Source organism: Haliotis rufescens, unplaced genomic scaffold (assembly GCF_023055435.1).
Source record: "Haliotis rufescens isolate VD_foot unplaced genomic scaffold, xgHalRufe1.0.p SCAF_43, whole genome shotgun sequence".
In the NCBI taxonomy this organism is placed as follows: Eukaryota; Metazoa; Mollusca; class Gastropoda; order Lepetellida; family Haliotidae; genus Haliotis; species Haliotis rufescens.
The window spans coordinates 2,543,272-2,565,124 of NW_025964146.1; the positions used below are offsets into that span (position 1 = coordinate 2,543,272).

The 21,853-nt window shown below is 39.9% G+C and overlaps 1 protein-coding gene across 1 annotated transcript; it reads left to right on the forward strand.

Annotated features, from left to right (window-relative positions):
• Positions 1-3,401: 3,401 nt before the first annotated feature.
• On the forward strand, positions 3,402-20,170 carry LOC124151165. Its single transcript, XM_046523523.2, has 9 exons — positions 3,402-3,488; positions 5,140-5,194; positions 11,321-11,401; positions 12,415-12,477; positions 12,646-12,714; positions 13,739-13,810; positions 14,027-14,328; positions 17,720-17,824; positions 19,169-20,170. The coding sequence occupies exons 2-9, from the start codon at positions 5,170-5,172 to the stop codon at positions 19,691-19,693; spliced, it is 1,242 nt and encodes a 413-aa protein (XP_046379479.2). The 5' UTR covers positions 3,402-3,488; positions 5,140-5,169; the 3' UTR covers positions 19,694-20,170.
• Positions 20,171-21,853: the final 1,683 nt, after the last annotated feature.

The following is a 21,853-nucleotide window of genomic DNA, read 5'->3' on the forward strand; positions in this document are numbered from 1 at the left end:
ATACTGTTCAAAGCGGATTTAAACCAAACTCACTGTCTCTTTCAAAATTCTCGATCCAACTATGGTTGAACTGGTTTCACGTTATATAGAAACAAGAAGAGACCCACGGTAAAACACCAACCTGCAGGTCATACAAGCCGGCTACAATTTCGTAAAATTATATTCGGATGCCATTCACGACCCTGCAACGCCACTCATTGAAATACATGCAAGGTGCCACCTTCATATAACTGAAATATTGGAGTTCAAGAAACAACTTGTGAACTGAACAGTAAACATGAGTCCTTTAAACAATTAGTTTTTGTGACATGTTCCACATTGGCGCTGAAAATGGTGAGAGCAAATGTCCGTTTCGCTGACAACAACCTGTTTTTGGTAGATTAAGTGGAATTCGTATGCCGTAAGGAACTTGCCGACACGGCCTCAAAACACACTTGCTGACACGACCTTCAAAGCTGTTCGCCGCGATTACCCGCAAGATGTATGGTGGGGCGTTAAGCAATAATCTCACACCCTCTCTCTCGGATAGGTTTAGTGAAAGATTTCGATCTCTATACTTTCATAACTACGAAAACATTTTTTTGCCAAATCTTATTTAATTTTTTTTTATTATGTTGTGTATCTTGGAGCTAATGTGAGATACATAATCTTGACAGTGACAGCATGACAGCTACTACTAAATGTCATTGGTAACAGGTATTTTATGTTGCCCGGAGCCACCAGACTGATTTGCCAAACAGTAAATATAAACATAAAAATAATACACTGCTGTTTTTGAAATTGTAAAATTTGTAAATACCAGGAAGAGGGCAATCTAACTTCTTGTGAATAAATATGTTTAAATATAATCAGAACCTGGACCTTAGGCGTGACCAGGGAACGCTTTAACCACTAGGCTACTCTACGCTACAGTCCCGTATGGTAATCAAAATTCGTTGTCATGGGGGACGTTGAAGAACGAATACTGACCTTGATACAACGCCGAAAACGTTTTCTGAACGTCGACAGTGAATGCAATCTCATTAAAATCAGATCTTAGTTCTCGCTACCGCTAAACAAAGATCAGAGGACATCCCATTGCGGGTCATGTCAGAACGACCTTTCATCTGACCAATCAGAGCATCGCTTATCAGAGCATGAAAGTGACAGTTGGAATGTGATTTGTGATCTTGCAACCTCGAAAAAAACCACACAGTGTATTCCGTACGACCGTTATGGCCTTTATGTCTGTATTCATACAATCTAGACCATCTATTAGCCATTCCAGAATGTTCTTTTGTTCAGGTTTTAATTTTGTAATCGAGTATATGTCAAAATATGTTTCGAAGCGTAGTCGCCAGATTGAAACTCGTGTCATAAAGCTCGATTAAGCTGCCTTCTGATTGGCTATTGTCGATTTCTTGTTAGTCATTCCATTGGTCGGTCAAAGTTCGCCAAAGGTCGGTCTGACGTGACCCGTAAGGGGGTGTCCTCAGATCCATGTTAAGCGGTAGCGAGAACTAAGATCTGATTTTAATGAGATTGTAGTGAATGTTAACAGTTAACATTTAAATAGTCATTGGTAATTGATAGAAAGTAGGACTAACGCTAACCGTTACGGCCTTGCTTACTTCCTGTTTCGCTTGACGATGGTTCGGACTTCGGGTATCCACTGTGATAACACCATTGCGTCGAGGAGAATATTTAAAAAAACAAACGCCAATTTAGGAAACATTTACTGATGTGAAGACGCTAAGGGGTAACTAGTAATATGATCATTATTCCTAACTGAAATAATAGGTATTGATGGATGTATATAGTGCCAGGATAGGCTCATGTAGGCCTCTTTTAATGTTATTGCAGGGTAATGGTACACCGTGCTTTGGCGGAATTATAGCTCATATGGGATACCAACAACCACGAGACGGCAATACTAGGCTCACCTAGTGTATATTCAACAGACCCGTAAAGATCCGGGGTAGAATAGGTCTTCAGCAACCCATGATTGCCGTAAAAGGGGACTACGCTTGTCGTAAGAGGCGACTAACGGGATCGGGGGGTCAGGCTTGATGACTTGGGTTGATGAATGCCATCGTATCCCAACTGCGTGGATCGATGCTCATGATGTCAATCACTTGATTGTCTGGTCCAGACTTGATTATTTACAGACCGCCGTCATATAACTGGAATGTTGTTGAGTGCGGCGTTAAGCAACAAACAAACAAACAAACTGTATAAACATGCTCAATTGTTACACTGGGCTGAATGAATCAAACCGATTCGCGGTAGATGAAATCGATCTGGAATAACATGGAAATACATTCAAGATGTGTTGCTCTCTGCAACTCTACAAACATGCAAAGCAACTGACGTCTGGACTATGTAAAGGTTGTCTGTTTGATAACGTTATTACCCCAACACCTGTAACAAGACAAGAACGTATATCACGGTACATTGACAAGGTCTGGAGAGATCTCAATGTGGAGCATGTTATCATACATTTCGATGAATTTGATAAATACTAGATTGTGTTTGGTCAATCAGAGGTATCAAATCACAATAAAAACCCTCTGACTGAAACAGCCGATTTGACAGCCGCATCCACGTAGAAGCTAATATTTTTAGAATAGTACTTCTTTCACAATCATTGTCGATAGGCATATTTAAATAATTATATGTACAATTATATGCTACAAAATGCAATCAGAAAACATGATTGAAATCTGCAAAGAGAATGTATTTCAAGCTTTGAGGACATCAGAGAGCTTGTTATTTGTTGCTTTTCTTTGTACGACGGTGACATCATATTTTTTGCGTCGCACCCAGCGATATGACGTCATAATAGTGACGTGAAGTGTAGAATTAAAACTTTGCAAGGCTTGCTTAGTTTTCTTTAGGGGTGTCCGCCTCATGTTAACTTACGAAATTGTCGTGCTCCATGCTTTCAGTGCCTGTCATAAGTTAGTGTGAAGTATAACGGTGTAAACAAACTGCTTGAGTATATAGAGCGCTATGTTCTGTTTACAGGCTGTTGTCGGTGATTCCGTAATTCAGATCGACAACCCACTCAAAAAACTGGACTCAACCCATTCGCTTCACTCAATATATTTTCTAACACCAAAGAGTTCGCGTTTTATTAAGTCTCGATAGAATGGAGATTAGCAAATGTACATTTCACATTTCACATTAAATTCTCATGCCGCGCGTTCAGTTCAAAATTCAATATAGCGCGGTTAAATATACAGGTAACCTAGCTCTTCATTGTACACACAGTATGTTTAGCTTCAAAGTGGCACGAACCTATTTAAGTACACCCAGGTTGTGTTAGGGAGTAACCCTTTGATGAAAAGAAGACATAAAGGAATAGCGTTATCCTTTGTGTTGACCAAGTTGCCGGGTATCCGACCAAGTCACCTGGAACAAGACGGTGTCGTGAAGGCCTCGCCTCCAGTCAGGGAAAGATCGTGCTGGTGCGACGATGTCGTCCATGGAAGGATATATTAACAGAAGTAAGTAATTGTTTTATGATTCCTCCCCTCCTCTTGATGCAGAAGAGGGTAAAAGTTTTCAAGTGTCATATAGTTCATGAACATCAAGTTTCATGGTTCTTGGTACATAGCGTTTTCCCGCCACCTCACCCATTGCCAGTATCCATTCATATGATAATATCTTCAATATGTCGCCCTTTATGCCCTATGGAAGGTAGAAAACGACATTTGGAATTAGGTTACATATTAGGTTATAGTTACATGTTCTTTCATCGGCATATCACATATCAGTAAATTATTTGGAATAGATGAACTTTCTCAGCCTAAAACGTAGTTTGATACCATTAATCTGCTTCCACATATCATTTATACCAACGATCGTCGTATAGGGAGAAGCCCAGCTATGATACAAAGCTCCTTATTCACAACAGAAAGGGGAAAAAATGGAATTCTTTTCCAAAAAACAACGAATAGATAGACAGACGAGCAGAGAAACAGTTTTATTCAGTATAAAGGTCTTTGCCCGAAATATATTCATGTACTGCAAAACATTGACCCGTGCAATATACTATGATTAATATATACAATTAATCATATGTAGGTATACACAATGAGAAAAATGTTAGCAACTATTAACATGTTGCTGTACTTTAAGGAGACATACATTGGTGTTGTGCAATATTTCATAGTTTTTATAAGTAATATTTTTTCTAAACAATGCCTAGATGTAGATGTCATGAACAGGGTGGAACGGTAATCACGTGATGTCCAGTTGCCTACAGCTGATTGCGTATGGTTGGTTAGGGGATGTGGACACTGCGATGAGAAACTTGGAGGAGGAGAATCTGATAATAGTTACATCATTCTATGTATATCCGTCACTCGTTAGACACTTGGGACATAAGTTATCCCAAACAAATCATATCCAGCTGTCAGTTTCTTTGTCATGTCAACAAATATGAAAGAAGTGCCAAAATTGATATTGTGAAGGTGTCAATATAGTTAAGATAATATCCATTGATGCTCAGCGACCCATGGCTTGGTCACTCGGTTCATTGCGTGTCTGCGTACCCCGAGGTTCACAATTTCAATCACTGCATTGTCTGATCCAGATTACAAATGTATTTACAGGCCTCCGTCGTCAAGCTGGAATATTGCTGGGTGCGGCGTTAAACAACAAACAAACACACATACCTTACTTATTGTGAGATATGAAGACAAAAGTTTGCAAAGGTTTAACATTAACAATTAACATTGGCAGTCCTATTAAGCTGACTTTAAAACAATTAGCAAACATAAAAGACATAAGGTCACGTTCAGGTGCAGATACTGACATATACAATACGCAGGCTCGATTACCATTCATCATACATCTGGGATTTTGCTGAGTGTGACGTTAAACAACAAAATACACGCACACAAACAAACAAACAAACAAACAAACACACACACACACACACACATTAAGCGTTACGTCAACTGTTAAAGTCCTTAGGTTCAGGTGCAGAAAGACATACGGAACTGTTTGCACACTCAGATGACAGTAATCATGACAAACAGCAAAACATATACATTAAAACAACACTAATATATTTCTGCTTCCAGGTATTTTGTTCATACATAACTATAGTGGTAGAAATGTTTGAGATTTTCATTGCTCTCATTTTCACAGGTTTTTGAAAGGAGAAGACCCTAGATCACAATGGGACGTCTCAGGATTGCCTATGGTATGTTACACATTTGGTTATTCAAACCAGTTCCATATTCATAAGAAATCTCTGCTAAAAGCTGAGTTCATTGTACGATTCTGAAGATGTTTTGCGAAGCGCGGTTAAATAACGATTATTCCAGGAGTTGTAATCAAGGTGAGCGTATCATGCCCCACTGATGGCACCCGTCACAAACACATGCACAGGCAAGTCACTTGTTCATCTGAAAAACGCAGGAACATACAGAACGAGTCAAAATAGGGAATTGCATCGAACATTATTTGTGTCACTGATGTGTCAAGTTTTAAAATGTCAATAACATTAATAAACAATAACCTTATATCCGAAGTTAAAACACCCTCTATATAATATTGTGGGTGTGTGGTTTGTGTCTCTATGTTTGGTCTCACAACACATTATTTTAGAACATGTTTACGAAACAACTGGGTTAGGAGGGCATACCAGGAGGAAAACGTACTATTTTTTAAGCATGGTCGGAAACAGATTATTTTCTTACAAAGATAATCCTATCAAATAGTCTGTCCCATGTATTAGCAATCCCTACACTTACACTGCCTAAAGCACATGTAATATATCTGCATATACCCTACCTAAAGCACATGTCATATATCTATATATACCCTGCCTAAAGCACATGTAATATATCCACATATACCCTGCCTAAAGCACATGTCATATATCTACATATAGAACAGATTTCATATCCCTACACTTACACTGCCTAATGCACCTGTCATATATCTGCATATACCCTGCCTAAAGCACATGTCATATATCTACATATACCCTGCCTAAAGCACATGTCATATCCCTACACTTACACTGCCTAAAGCAGATGTCAGATATCTACATATACCCTGTCTAAAGCAGATGTCATATATCTACACTTACCCTGCCTAAGGCACATGTCATATATCTACACATACCCTGCCTAAAGCAGATGTCATATATCTACACGTACTTGCCTAAAGCACATTTCATATATCTTCATATACCCTGCCTAAAGCAGATGTCATATATCTACACGTACTTGCCTAAAGCACATGTCATATATCTACACATACCCTGCCTAAAGCACATGTCATATATCTACACATACTTGCCTAAAGCACATGTCATATATCTACATTCACTTTGCCTAAAGCAGATGTCATATATCTACATATACCCTGCCTAAAGCACATTTCATATCTCTACACTTACCCTGCCTAAAGCAGATGTCATATATCTACATATACCCTGCCTAAAGCACATTTCATATCTCTACACTTACCCTGCCTAAAGCAGATGTCATATATCTTCACTCACCCTGCCTAAAGCACGTCATATATCTACATATACCCTGCCTAAAGCACATGTCATATATCTACACTCACCCTGCCTAAAGCATATGTCATATATCTACATATACTAGCCTAAAGCACATGTCATATATCTACACTCACCCTGCCTAAAGCACATTTCATATCTCTACACTCACTCTGCCTAAAGCACATTTTATATCTCTACACTCACCCTGCCTAAAGCACATGCCATATATCTACACTTACATTGCCTAAAACGCAGTTAAATTGATCTTAGATATAATTTAACGTCAACGCCAGAGAATAACCACTCTCACTTATCCGCCGAAACAGATTCCATATGGCGTAAAAGGCACAATGTAGGTGAAATAATATGAATGGATTGCTGAAAATCAGAAATGACACCAGGTGTTGGCGAAAGGGTAATCATGTCATAAGCTACCGGTAGCACCTGCCACTCACACAACTCACACAACTCACACAATTTACATAAAAGGCGCTTGCTGCTAGACGCGGCACAACAGTACTCCGGCCATACGGTGGTGGCCAGTGAAGAAAACACACCATCAGGTGATGGAACAGAATATCCAGCGATATTGATAGCCTTTTTACTGATATCGTTGAAGCTAAAAACCTTACGTGAATTTTGAATTACGTTGTGTAGAAACGAGATTCTTCTGTATATAAGTAAATGGAAACGTTTATGAAATATTTCCGTTTTGCAACACATTGGAGGGCAGTGTTAATGTTTTGACCCAAATATTTAGTTGATTGAGCATCGAAGGTTTGAAGATTGCCGACTCGATAATGAATGAATGAATGAATGAATGAATTTCTATATTTCCTCCAGAGTTGAATCCGAAGATTTTACATAGGCAATTTATTATTTACAATAAATCAATGAAATTACTTGACTATAAACAATGAAATCATGTTATACAGCGCTATGAATAAACATTGTACATTTTGAGAGCAGTAAGGTATCTAGTAGATATACAAATGGTATTTCTTCAAAATTCCATATAAAGTGGCAGAAAGACAGTATGATGCTTTGCCAAGTATCGTAATCAAATTCGTTAGTCAAGTCATGGACATCTGCACCGAGAAAGAATGAAAGCATATTTTATAGTACCGTGAAAGATTTAGTCTGCGTGCTAGTCTCTCTCTCCAAATGTACTGTTCATTCTCTGATAGACGTCTGATTGCAAGAGCTCGCCAAGCCGATTTAGTTGAGAATGAACCACTATCAGTATATTCTTTGATATAGTTATCTAAATTATATGTTTTAGCAGAAGGATGTTGCATATGCTTACAGAACAGCTAATATTGACAGTGGCGTTGGTAGCATTTGGGCACAAAATAGATCTTTTGTTATTGAGCATTGAAGGTTTGAAGATTGCCGACTCGACAATGAATGAATGAATGAATGAATAAATGAATGAATGAATGAATGAATGAATGAATGAATGAATGAAGGTTTGAAGATTGCCGACTCGATATATTCTTTTCAATTCTGTAAATAAAATGTAGCCATGAGGTCCACTTCATGCTTGAATTGCTGTATCAGGAATTACACAAAGGTGGCCGTTGAGTGCACCACTGACGCCCTTTTCACGAGTGGGTGTGGAGTTCATGGTTGAATGGAGACAAGGATAAGGACAGTTCAGTGGGCAGATTGTGCCCTGTTGACGTCTCTATGTCGTGACTATGTTACCTTTGAATATACACCACCGGGAACCGTTTGAAAAACCTTTGGCAACATGTGTCACTCCTTCCGTTCGATTTCGAAACCATAGGCGACGCAGGTGAACACACGTCATACTTCGATTGGCCTCAGACCACAGATACCACAAGTTTTAACATAAACCCGAAGGAAAATAGTGCCCTGTTTAAATTAGCTGTTCAGTCCACGCCAATTATCTTAGAGTGACTTGTGATAGCTTAAATGAAAGATAAGACATAGATGTTGTTACATTTGTTTTTATCCACAATCTGTACATAGTATTGACTCCAGCTTCCCATGATTTGACCCCAAGTTCAAGGCCGTTTAATGTGTTTTGTCTCAGAAATTTCGTAACCATTGTTGACAGTGGTTACTGTGAAATCTAGACTGTGGATTCGAACCGAGAAGTGGCAGGTTGGTCAAAATGCAACAGGGGAACTGACTTCGACCGATAATATTAATTAAGGCTGTCATGTCACTGTATATATCAAAGTAGGAAGATGATTGTCATCTGAGGCCACCTAAAGAGTCCCTGGAGTGCAGTACTCTTGTAAGTTTCATTCATTGACTCTTTCATGGATAAAAACATTTTCATGAATATAATTAACTAGGTGTAGATGGTATGTATATATTCTGTATGCATCTTTCGATTGTTGATATAAATATAATACTGCCACTTTGGTGATAATTTTATATGTCGTTTGATATTATAAGCAAAACTGTTAACCTTCCTGTGGTTTTATATGCATTAAAAAGAAAAGGCACAATAACAACTTTGTCAAGCAATGAAACACTTTCATAGTTGCATGTTGTAGACCATGGCTGTTGAGTTTCTCCGTCTCCGGGTAGCTATCATAATATTATCTAAGGCTGCAGTTTAAGCGTTTTGTCTGATCCTTGCTTAACACTGCTTAACACAGGCTGAATCTCGTCACCCCTGTTTGTCAGACTGTTATATATATCAAGTAATGATTCTAGATCCGTATATGGGATTACGCGGATGAGAGATCCATTACATGGTATATACTAACGGAAAAAAGTAACTGTGCTTCGTGTTAAGTTCAATGAAAATAGATTTATTCTAAAATAAAAATATGCATCTCAATATATATTCATGACGACTCCCCTCGACTATATGGTCCTGATACACAATTGGCACTCACCCGCTCTTTCCCATGTCCTTCTTCCCCCCTGGTGTCCTACAGGGAGAACACCCTCGCCTGTTTTCTGTCGGGTGGGATGCGTGGTTCGTGGAGTGGATAACGAATCAAGCCTCTGTCAATTTGACGTATAACCTATTGGCATAGTGGTGTACAAAAACATGAAAAAGTAAATGTTTTGACATTAATAAAGTCCTTCCTTCATTGTACTAAGGATGATGGTTAATCGTTCAGACGGATTTGACGGTACATTTGCTAGACGCAGCAATAAATCTCTCTTTGAACGGATTTGTAAGGAGCTTTGGAATCCAGTTCAAAAGAGGAATGGACGTGGCTTCTGGTTTTGGAGTCATGTCAGAACCGATGCGTGGTTTTGTCAGATTCCTTCCTCAGTTAAAAGATACTGGTCTTACATCTGGCAATACTTGATGTGTCATTCATCCCAAGTTCTTTGATCAAACAATTAATTTAGATATCCTTACACTTGTTTTGAGGCCTTGTCGGTGGAAACAACTACAAACTGTTCATGTGGGGCAGCCAGACTTTGGATGGCAGCTGGCTGGATCAGAATTGGTTAATTCCAAGTATGTTTCCATGTTTTCTGTTTCTGCATTTTTCCAATGACAACATCACTCAGTGGCAAGTTCATCTTCTGTTTTGGCCCATGTTTTTTGCGTATGCTTCCACAGCATCCATTAAAGTTGTGATCCCAATTTGTAGCAGGCTGCTCACAATATGTTGGTCCATATTTGAATAAGTGATGAATGTTGTTATTGTCAATAGTAGAAAAGTCACCTGTGATTATATGGCTGGCTGTACAAAACAACCTTAGCGCTAAGACTGTCGTAAGTCTATGTTATTGCATGGGTGTTACGATCACCTTAGCCCTAAGACTGTCGTAAGTCTATGTTATTGCATGGGTGTTACGATCACCTTAGCCCTAAGACTGTCGTAAGTCTATGTTATTGCATGGGTGTTACGATCACCTTAGCCCTAAGACTGTCGTAAGTCTATGTTATTGCATAGGTGTTACGATCACCTTAGCCCTAAGACTGTCGTAAGTCTATGTTATTGCATGGGTGTTACGATCACCTTAGCCCTAAGACTGTCGTAAGTCTATGTTATTGCATGGGTGTTACGATCACCTTAGCTCTAAGACTGTCGTAAGTCTATGTTATTGCATGGGTGTTACGATCACCTTAGCTCTAAGACTGTCGTAAGTCTTTGTTAATGCATGGGTGTTACGATCACCTTAGCGCTCATATCGCTGTGTACAACGACACCATCATCTACAGGTTGAGAGCAGTATGATGAATCTTTACAGCCTCACGCAGTTGAATTAACATCAAGAGCTGCCAAGTCCACGTTCTGAAACACGTTCCTATAATTGAACAGCTTTTGTGAAATGGTGCTCGTTGTGGAAAATAAAAATGTAAGTGGTTCCTGAAATTGGAAAATTGCGGGCATTTCGGGAAATTGATTTTCGTCTGAAATGTTTGTATCAATTCCCATGTTTGCTAATGTCAAATACAGTAACATGCGTCTTTTATTTTAGTGGAGTCCGCATCCACCTCAAAGGGACAACAGACAAAAAAAAACAATGACAAATGACCGCGCCCGAATGTATTATTTTAGCGAACACCTGGTGTTAACACTTTTGTGCCTTTTACACACTGTGGAATTTACCGTCGTTGCATGGCAGCAGTGCAGCTGTGCGGCGTCAGGCAACAGACAAACTTGGTGTTAGTGGTGGTTTGGGGTGCGACCAGTAGGGCAGGACATGCTTAGCCTTTCCCCGAACACTTTGTGGCATCACAGCTTTCACCGATCCATTCATATATTTTTCCCTTTACGCCTTTGGAATCTGTTTTGATTATTCATTTGCGTTGAGGTGTTATATTTACATCCACCTCACACATAATCTGTTGAATGTCAGTTTCAGTGATATTTCTTGGCACGTTGTATTCCTTGGGCCTGCTGCTGGTGGTTGATATCACAAGAAAATCGAATGTGTTGAGTAAGTGATGTAATGACTAGTACTTTTATGAAGGTTGGAGTAGTTGCGTCCCGTAGTCGAGTCAGGATCCGCTGTTCGAATCACAGATTCGCACTGACTGTGATCCTTCAAGCCAATGGTTTGTGTAGTTCACCAAACGTCTGTGATATACTTCTAATTAAGCGGGGCGGTCGGGTAGCCTAGTGGTTAAAGCGTTAGCTCGTCACGCCGAAGACCCGGGTTCGAATCCCGACATGGGTACAATGTGTGAAGCCCATTTCTGGTGTCCCCCGCCGTGATATTGCTGGAATATTGCTAAAAGCGGCGTAAAACCATGCTCACTCACTCACTCTAATTAAGCTTTCCTCCACATCAAGGTAACACGCCATGAAGTAACTGAAATACTGTTGAAAGTGGCGTAAAATCACTCAATGTTCTTTACAAACACTTTACTATTTGTTGAAAATATGTATTTTATTGCAATACATTCGCCAATGTTCATGAAAGTATTATGACTAAGAAAATTCCAGGGTATAATTATCAGTAGTGTATCCATGTGTACTGCTGAATGTTATCAGCGTGTCATTGGTCAAACGGCGTTTATTCCCAGTAACCATGCATGGAGCTTCATCCTGTTTGACAATTACAGAAATAAACCACATTTTAAAAGTCCATTTTAAAAACACGAACAACGTGAGATCACAAATACAAGCATGTTTCTTATCATCGACAGACCCTAAATAAAATAATTGGCACTTGAAATTCCGTTCCGGTTACGCATTTTGTTTGTTATTTTCAGTGCACATTTTAATGTAAACGTATCTGATAATATAATTGTTTTCATTAAGCAAAAGGAAGTTTAGCTTTGTGTGGTTAGGAAATCGAAATTTGAAATAAAATTTAATAATATACCTATGAATGTCTTAAGACAGTGATGAGAACCAAGCCAAACAATTATGTGCGGCTTGAAGAACATAGTATGTTAGGTTCATGAACGATATACATTACTGAGTTTTTGTCAAATGCATTTTCAGATACTGAGCACTTGTGTCTTCAAACAAGAACTAAACATACAGAGGATATACAGAAATTAAATGGTAAGGGTTTATAAACATTGAAATTCACAGTCCGATCCTTCCTCGTGGTAAGAGATCACCGTCTACTGATATTTTATGCATTTATTTACATGTAGTGGTGTTCACTCATTCCTACCGCCTGAAAAAGAAAATAAATGTCAACATATGTTTATTCGTCCTTGATTTCAGACAACCAGCTTGTCCATTCCAGAGACGAGGTCACACTCTTGGTGGACATGTTTCGTCAGAAAGTAGCAAGTAAGATTTCGTGAGCTAATCGAATTCATAAAAGAAACGGTTAATTTAATAACGGAAATTCAAAATATCCACAACATGTTCATTTGTAGACAGAAAGAAGTGTATAAACATGCCCATATACATATTGTGTTCTAATCCCACACATTGTACCTTTTAATTATTTGCAATTTGGCCAAAACATTCTGAGGTATTCCTAAAGGTAAGAGGTGTGAACCAATCTGCAAACCTGACCAACCATCGATCCATGAAGTCGTCTCGTACCTCAAAAATAGTTGCTTTGGCCCATTCCAATCCAGAAGCCCCAAAGTCTGAATAATTAATTAAATAAAGCGACAAAACCCTTTCCATATTCTCTGCATAAAGCAGGGTCGATTTTCCGATTCCGACTATATCATGAGCATGTGTTTATGAATCAATATCAAATAGTAATGATACCAGGTGTTCGCGAAAAGTTGAGCGTATCCTGCCCCACAGGTGGCACCCGTCACAAACACATGCAAAGGCAAGTCAATTTTTCACCTGTAATAACACGGGAACATATAAGTCAAAATAGGGAATTGCATCGGACATTGAAACTAACTTGGAAATGATGGTCTGCCTTTCCGTTGTTTCAAACAGATTTTCAGAGGAATGTAAGCCTGTATTCTACTTACGGCAACTATTTTGCTTTAATCGGCCCCCTGCTTTAACCGTCGCCTGAACAGCATTAACTTAATCTTTTGCATATTACTCCGTGGCACTGTTTCAACTTATCTGTGATCCGATGAACTTTTCACTTAATGAAATCTGAAAATCAAGAGATATTTCAGAAACATTCTGTATCACTACCATTTTCCTCTGAGTTGTTGGGCAGTCGGGTAGCCTAGTGGTAAAAGCGTCCGCTCTTCACGCGGAAGACCCGGGTTCGATTCCCGACATGGGTACAATGTGTGAAGCCCATTTCTGGTGTCCCCCGCCGTGGTATTGCTGGAATATTACTAAAAGCGGCGTAAAATCAATCTCACTCACTCACTATGAATTGCAGCTCTGAAGCAGAAGAAGATTTGGTCAGAGTTGCCTCCCTTTCCACGGTGTACAGGCAAGGAAAAGAAAGCATGTAAGGTTCAAATTATTATGAATCCATAATTAAATACAGCCACGAAAGGCACAATACACATCACTAAACACTTGTGTATTTAAAAAAAAAATCCTTTTGTTTATGTGTTTGTTTTGTTGAACTTGTTGCACTCCACAATATTCAAGCTATATTAATGAGCCTTGACCAGGCAATCAAAACTGCAAATAATCTTTCTAATTTTTATAAACTTTTCAGTGGACATGTGCAATGATACAGCTGCCTGCAAACACCCGCTTCCGGCGGCTGACAGTCTAGAAAACATCCGCAATATTCTTACACCTGTAACCAAACTACAAGAGGGGGCACTGGGAAGGATAAAGGATGTTTTCAACATACAGGAGAGGAGGAAATATGCTTTTGTCACGGCAGCGTCAGCGGATCACTTTGATGAATCCCAGGAGATGATCATGACTCTGGACAAATACATTTTCCCTCATTTGAGCAACTACTCCTTCTATTATTACGACATGGGGCTGAACAGAAGTCAGGTCAAACTGGTAAGCAACCTTTCATTATAAGAGAATCGAAGGTAGAAAATGCAACTAAGTAAGCTAAAACGAAGCCGATTGAACCAGTAGTTATAGTTTAAGGAAGTTGTAGTATGTATAGAAGTAGACGTGTTTCAAATGTAGTAACAGTAGTGCTATAAATCGTAGTATGTAGAAGTAACTAGTGGTAATAGATTAGAAAGGTAGTGGTGGTTGCAACAGCATTTTATTCGTACAATTCACGCTTTTCTGCGGCAGCTATTTTTTTGTTTTTCGTGATAGCTTGTCTCACCTTTTTTATTTGGCATCGTGTTCGTTTCATCACGTGTCTAGGGGGCACGGGTGGCCCAGTTGTCTAAGGCGCCAAGATACGCTGTGCTGAGTTGCGTCCCTTGGGCACGCCAGAACTTTATGATTGTGGGTTCGAATGTTTCTTATGTTTCTAGGTTTGTCAGCACCATACCCGTGCTCGTGGGTTTCACCGAAGTGGTAAACGTCTAAGACCTGCATCACTTCGGGCTTTCCTCCCACATTAAGCTGACACGCCGTGATATAACTGGAATATTGTTAAAAGCGGCGTTAAACCCAACACACTCACTCACTCATCACGTATCTATCACGTGATGTCATAGAGGATATCTTCTGCCCTTCATTTGATACTGAATGTTCAAGGACTGAAGTTGGGTCGAAAATCAAGCGAATAGAGTATATTTATGAAATTACAAGAAGGTTATAGATCGAAGTCATACTTAAGTCAACAGTGAATAGGATGTTGCACAATTTCGTCGCGCAGAATCAGTGGTGATGAACTCGGGAAACGCAAGGAGGTAATCGTTGACAGACCGCGATCGGTTGTCCAGTATGGCCAAGAAAAACAGAAGGAGGTCTTTGAGATACATTACACGTGGAACAAAAAGTGAAACAAGACGTCATCTATATCCAACGTCCATTGTCCAATCCTAAAGACAATGTTATGTGCAAACAAATGTGACATTGGTTGGTCCACCTGCTTGTGGAAGAGGTTCAATACAAGAGCTGATGTATATGACTCTCCATAAACATTGTACAGATATCTGCTGTAATGATAAACACAGGTTATAACCATCTACCAGTATATGAAGGCTAAGAATAGTTTGTATCCATGAGCACTGCACAATTCACTCATTTAGATATCGTGGATTGTAGAACATTGTTATACAGGATGGTATTGTTGCAGATATACCTTTACGGGAGTTACTATGAATCTTTTCTGTTGTTGTTGCAGTGTCTGCTGGTGTGTTATTTAATGGAAATAAGAAAATAAAACATAACTTTCAAATATTAACAGACTTTAACAGTCTTAGACTGATATTGTACAAAGTGTCATGGAGACGTACACACCAGAAGTGAGGTAAAATTGTTAAGATTGCTTCTATTCAAGTCTAAATTTATTACAAAAATATAACAACAAAATAATTGGGGGAATCATAAATACCAAAGGCACATCGACATAATATTGTGAATGTGTGTACTATGTTTCATAAGGTAATCTTAATGGGAAAAAAAACCCCAAAAAACATTTCAAGTTTTGCTCCGGAAATGAAACCCACTGCTTTCATTCATATCAGTGCTATGTCCAAACTAATAAAATTCATGTAAAATAAAAGAAATATTCGGGGGAATCATAAAAAGTAAGAGGCACATATTTACAATATAGTGAATGTGTGTACCAAATTTCATAAAGTCTTTAATAGTTTCCGACTTCTTTTCCGGACATGAAATCCACTGAAAATTTTCAAAAAATAAATAAAATAAAAAACATTCAAAATGCAGGGAAAACCTAAATGGCAAAAGACACATATACACCATATGGTGAATGTGTGTACCAAGATTTGTAAAGTTATATCCTATGGTTTCCGAGTTCTGCTCCGGAATGGAACGTGTCAGACGGACGGAAGGACAGACGGAGCCCGTTTCTATATCCCCCGCGAACTGCGTTGGGACGGGGGATAATTAATTCGGGGAGGAACCAATCTGACTCTTAGAGGACTGTTCGGCGAGTATTGCATTTTGAAGGATTTTACCGGCGCATTCTTAAAGGAAAATGGTCGTCATTGAGGTGAAGAGAGAAAAGACTGTGGTGTCGATGGATGACACGAACTACAGTTGGTAAAGTCAGGTGATGATACAATAACGTGTTTCTATATTGCGGAAAGATAACGACTCATTGTGTCCTCCTCGAACACAAAAGTAAAGGTTGATGGCGTTCCGAAGCAAACGTTTCCATGGTATTGTCATCCCAATGCCTGTTGTCAGCAACATATACGCTCAAAAGTACATCCACATCATTGACAGTAATGTGTTGCCTGTAATAGCAAGACATTGCCCACAAATGACTATGTATTCCAAGACGACAATGCTCCGCTTCGTAGGGACAATATTGTGGAATCTTTTATTGCTGACAATGACTTATAAATGCCATCGACAGGGCATGTGTGGCTAAACTGTAAAGAAAAGTACAGGACTCCGCTGATGACATATCCACCAGTTATCCAATGTGACCCACACCACTTGACAAGACATCAAGTCGGACTACATTCGAGAACTGAACAATTCAAGTCCACGTAGCATAACTGAAGCCTTGCTTTTGAGGGGACATTCACCAAAGTGAGTGGGTGAGTGAGTGAGTTGGGTTTAACGCCGCCTTTAACATTATTCCAGTTATATCACGGCGTGTCAGCTTAATGTGGGAAGAAAGCCCGAAGTGATGCATGTCTTAGACGTTTACCACTTCGGTGAAACCCACGAGCACGGGTATGGTGCTGACAAACCTAGAAACATAATCTGGGCGAACTGTGATTCGAACCCACAATCATAGGTTTCTGGCGTGTCCAAGGGACGCAACTCTGCACAGCGAATCGCGGCGCCTTAGACAACTGGGCCACCCGTGCCCCCCTCACCAAAGTGAGGTGAGGTGGAATGGGGTTTAACGTCAGGTTCAAGATTATTGCACTTATATGAATTAAATAATTGAAGTAGTAGTGTTGTTGGTAGGTCTAACAGTTGTAGAAATAGTAGAAGTAGTATTAGTTGTAGCAGTTGTAGCTACAGCAAATGTGATTTTTGTTATAACAGTTATATTATCTGCAAAGAGGAAACTACCATGTTAATCAATACAGTGAAATACATATTTATCTTCTGTCCCCATATGTCTAAATGGAAAATCCAAAGCAAAAAGTAAATTGTGACCGATTTTTTTCATTTCTCTATAGTAATCAAACTTTAATCTTTGATCATTTTGTATTTGTTTTGAATAAAGCCAATTATAGAAAATATACTCACACAGAAACGAGTTGGACACCTATTTACAAATTATTAATTCAAGCAAATTGATGTTGATTTTTATATGAAATATTTTCAGCTGGAGAAATATGGAAGGGCTGAAATAAAACGATACCCGTTTAATTTGCTGCCTGATCGGTTTTCCTACTTGAAGTGTTACACGTGGAAGCCAATCGTTATGCAGGTAAAGTCATAGACATAAATCTCTCCCAGGCACACACTGGGTTATTCCTCTGATGGTATTGGTATTTACAGCTTTGATAAAAGGCAGAATACTTTCCGAGATTTCGCGGAGATTTCGCCCCTTTTCGCGAACAATGGGTGTCATCACTGATTTTCAGTGGACCGTTCATAAAATTTTCATAGCTATTTTGCTCTTTATGCCAAATGGAATCTGTACCATCGGATAATCAAGACTGCCCATTCTCTTGCATTGACGCTTTAAATATACTTTATTAAAGTCTATATGATAACATACATATGTAAATGTGACATGTCTGTCGTTGGGGCCTTCCGCCTTGACAGAGATTCACCTATTATTTACGTTATTTTATAAGAATTACAATTCAGTCTCGATCTTCTACAGTTACATTGCAGTACATTGCCACTCGTAGACGTCGTGTTGCTTTCTGACAGACGAAGTCAAATATTGTTTACCTGACAGGTCAATTAGTGATCATGTGTCCACTGAGTTTTCGAGTTCAGTGTTAAGTCACGTTATTTGAACAAACCATTTCGTATCAGTTTCTGTTGCTTCGTCAGTGTTTAGTTTATTGTTTCATCACGTGATAAAGATTAACCAATAAAACCAGAGCTTCTTCCCAGGAATTTAACAAACTGTAATGAAACATATGTCAACACCTACATTATCCTAGAAATGAATATCTGACATTTCAATGAAAATTGTGGTAGTGGCGGGTGCTACAAGTAGAGTAGGACATGCCTACCCTGTTTTGCCAACACCAATTTTGACTATTTTGCCTTTCACTCCCATTGGAATCTATTTCGTTAGCTATTCGAGAATGATTCTTCTCTGGCAATGACCTCTGATTCCTTACTCTGGTGTTTGATACCCTGCTTCGAAGCTTTGAAAGTCATATGGCATAGCAAAAGTTAACTTCATCTCAACAGAACAGCTGTTTTCTGTCGATATTAATTGTGTTTTAATTCTCTGGAAGTGTCATTCTAAAACATGTCGGTAAGATAAATTCGTTGCAGCAGGATAACTCGGGGTACACAGGGTTATCTAAACCCTAACGCGGGACCCATAGAACCCTATGTACCCCTCGTGATCCTGCTACAACTTATATTATTCTTTGCAAGCATTTACTGGGACCATTTATTATTACTACAAGCCAGTGACAACAATAGCAAGGCCTGACCAGCGCTCTAACTACAAGCATAATGAGCTGGGGACTTGTTACCCTGTGGTGGTGTTGTCGAGGGTACATTTATTAAGAAATATGAAATCTCCGCGTTATATAATAATATCAGTAGATAAGTAAGTTTTATGTAATTATATTTTCAGGCTCATTTTGACAATGCTGAGTACACAGTTTGGTTGGACGCCTCTTCACGATTCGACAAAGGAAATCCCCGAGAAATGTTCAACTTGCTGAAGGAAACAGGTGTGCTTATGTCACCATGGCCATACCCATTTGCACAACATTGTTCAAAGCACATGTTTTCCTACTTCAACACTGAACCATGCCACTTTTCAGTTTACCACGAATCTGAAAGCGGTTTTATAATGTTACACAACCAGCCATTTACAAGACGTCTAATAATGGACCCGTGGGTGGCGTGCGCCGTGGACCCAAACTGTATGTGTCATCCAGGGGCACAACAACTATATTGGTGTTCATTTCGCACCAGGAAGTATGGGAAATGTCACCGGTATGATCAGTCAGCCATAAATTTGATTCTTCTACAGATGTTCAGAAGGAATATAGATTCTGTGCAAATCCCGAAAAAGAAATATGCACATGTGTCCAGGAAGAAAGGACTTTTGTACCTTAAAGACCTCCACAGGACCACGCCCAGTAACAAGTAAACCGTCAACACAAAAGTACTACACGGCTTCAAAGCTGTAGTTAGACATTGCAAACGAGGAAAAGGTCAAATGCCCGTTGCTGGAGACAGAACAAGCACTTCTAGCACTACAATATACTGGAAGGAGCGGTGGAGTAGCCTAGTGGGTAAAGCGTTCGCTCGTCACGCCGAAGACCTGGGTTCGATTCCCCACATGGGTACATATGTGAAGCCCATTTCTGGTGTTTCTTGCTGGGATATTGCTGGATTATTTCTAAAAGCGGCGTAAAACCATACTCACTATACTGGACGACAAGGCTTTCCCTTTACATTGGGAAAGAACAGGGTACAAATACTTTTTCCATATGTGGAGTGATTGCTGATTCAAGAAATTGTAAAGGTCTCAACAGATGTGGATCTCTTTTTATTGTTTTTATCATTGTTTAACGTCACATTCAGAAATATTCAACCCATATGACGGCTGTAAATAATCGAGTCCCGGCCAGATACGATTGATGTAGCATGTTTATAAGGGGGAGAGTGGGGTGTGGGTGTGGGTGTGTGTAGGTAAGGGGAGAGAGAGAGGGGGGAGAGGGAAAGCTGTCCGGCCGAAAACCCTTTGACGACTCTGCCCCCCTCCCCCCCCCCCCCCCCCCCCCCTCCCCCCGTGTTCGACGCCCAGGCTATCGATCAGGCGATCTAGCCATCGAGCCTGACCACCCGATCCATTCAGTTGCCTTTTTGCGATTCGTGGTCGACCTCGACCTAAAGTAGTAAGTTTAATAACGATCATACATTACATTACTACCACCCTAGCCAACCACCCCCAAAATAGAAGAAGACACTGAGTTTTATTTGACGGATTCTACCCAGGTCTCAAGAGGACAATTGCGTTACGCTGCCTCAACCCCCTTCACAGGAACAGCCACGAACAATATCAGTTACACATGCATTCTACCAATCATTTACTAGTATTTATATACAAAATATTTCAATCTAAACGTAGCAATCAATTCAATGTCCTTAAAAACGATTAATTTAATGAATGCTAACATTTTTTTAAAGATCTCTTGTCAGGATGATGTCAGACCAAAGGACACATACAACTTTGATAAAGACTCTGACAAGAGCCACAGTGAACAGAAAAGATTACATTCACCAAAAACCTCATACAAAATAAATTGTTACATATCCATATACCTGGGTGGTGCACCGATCCATAACCGACTATAAGGCAACGCCTACTCCTGTGAAAGGCACGTGAACTAGGGAAACATGGTGGTCGACATGACCTATTGGATTGGTGTGAGTCACGATTCACGCAGCCAGCTGTTCACAGGTGAGACATGGGACATGGTGTAGGGTAAACCACCTAACCAGGCAGCACATCCCAGCTATATGAGACATGAGACATGGTGTAGGATAAACCACCTAGCCAGACAGGACATCCCAGCTATATGAGACATGAGACATGGTGTAGGGTAAACCACCTAGCCAGACAGGACATCCCAGCTATATGAGACATGAGACATGGTGTAGGGTAAACCACCTAACCAGGCAACACATCCCAGCTATATGAGACATGAGACATGGTGTAGGGTAAACCACCTAACCAGGCAGCACATCCCAGCTATATGAGACATGAGACATGGTGTAGGATAAACCACCTAGCCAGACAGGACATCCCAGCTATATGAGACATGAGACATGGTGTAGGGTAAACCACCTAGCCAGACAGGACATCCCAGCTATATGAGACATGAGACATGGTGTAGAGTAAACCACCTAGCCAGACAGGACATCCCAGCTATAAGAGACATGAGACATGGTGTAGGATAAACCACCTAACCAGACAGGACATCCCAGCTATATGAGACATGAGACATGGTGTTGGGTAAACCACCTAACCAGACAGGACATCCCAGCTAAATGAGACATGAGACATGGTGTAGGGTAAACCACCTAACCAGGCAGCACATCCCAGCTATATGAGACATGAGACATGGTGTAGGGTAAACCACCTAACCAGGCAACACATCCCAGCTATATGAGACATGAGACATGGTGTAGGGTAAACCACCTAACCAGGCAGCACATCCCAGCTATATGAGACATGAGACATGGTGTAGGGTAAACCACCTAACCAGGCAGCACATCCCAGCTATATGAGACATGAGACATG

Excerpts from the sequence above, each read along its gene's own strand:
- LOC124151165 (XM_046523523.2), top strand. The coding sequence starts at position 5,170 with ATGGGACGTCTCAGGATTGCCTATG. Across the intron at positions 5,195-11,320 it reads ACGTCTCAGGATTGCCTATG|TTTCAGTGATATTTCTTGGC; the intron begins GTATGTTACACA and ends GTTGAATGTCAG. Across the intron at positions 12,478-12,645 it reads GGATATACAGAAATTAAATG|ACAACCAGCTTGTCCATTCC; the intron begins GTAAGGGTTTAT and ends CCTTGATTTCAG.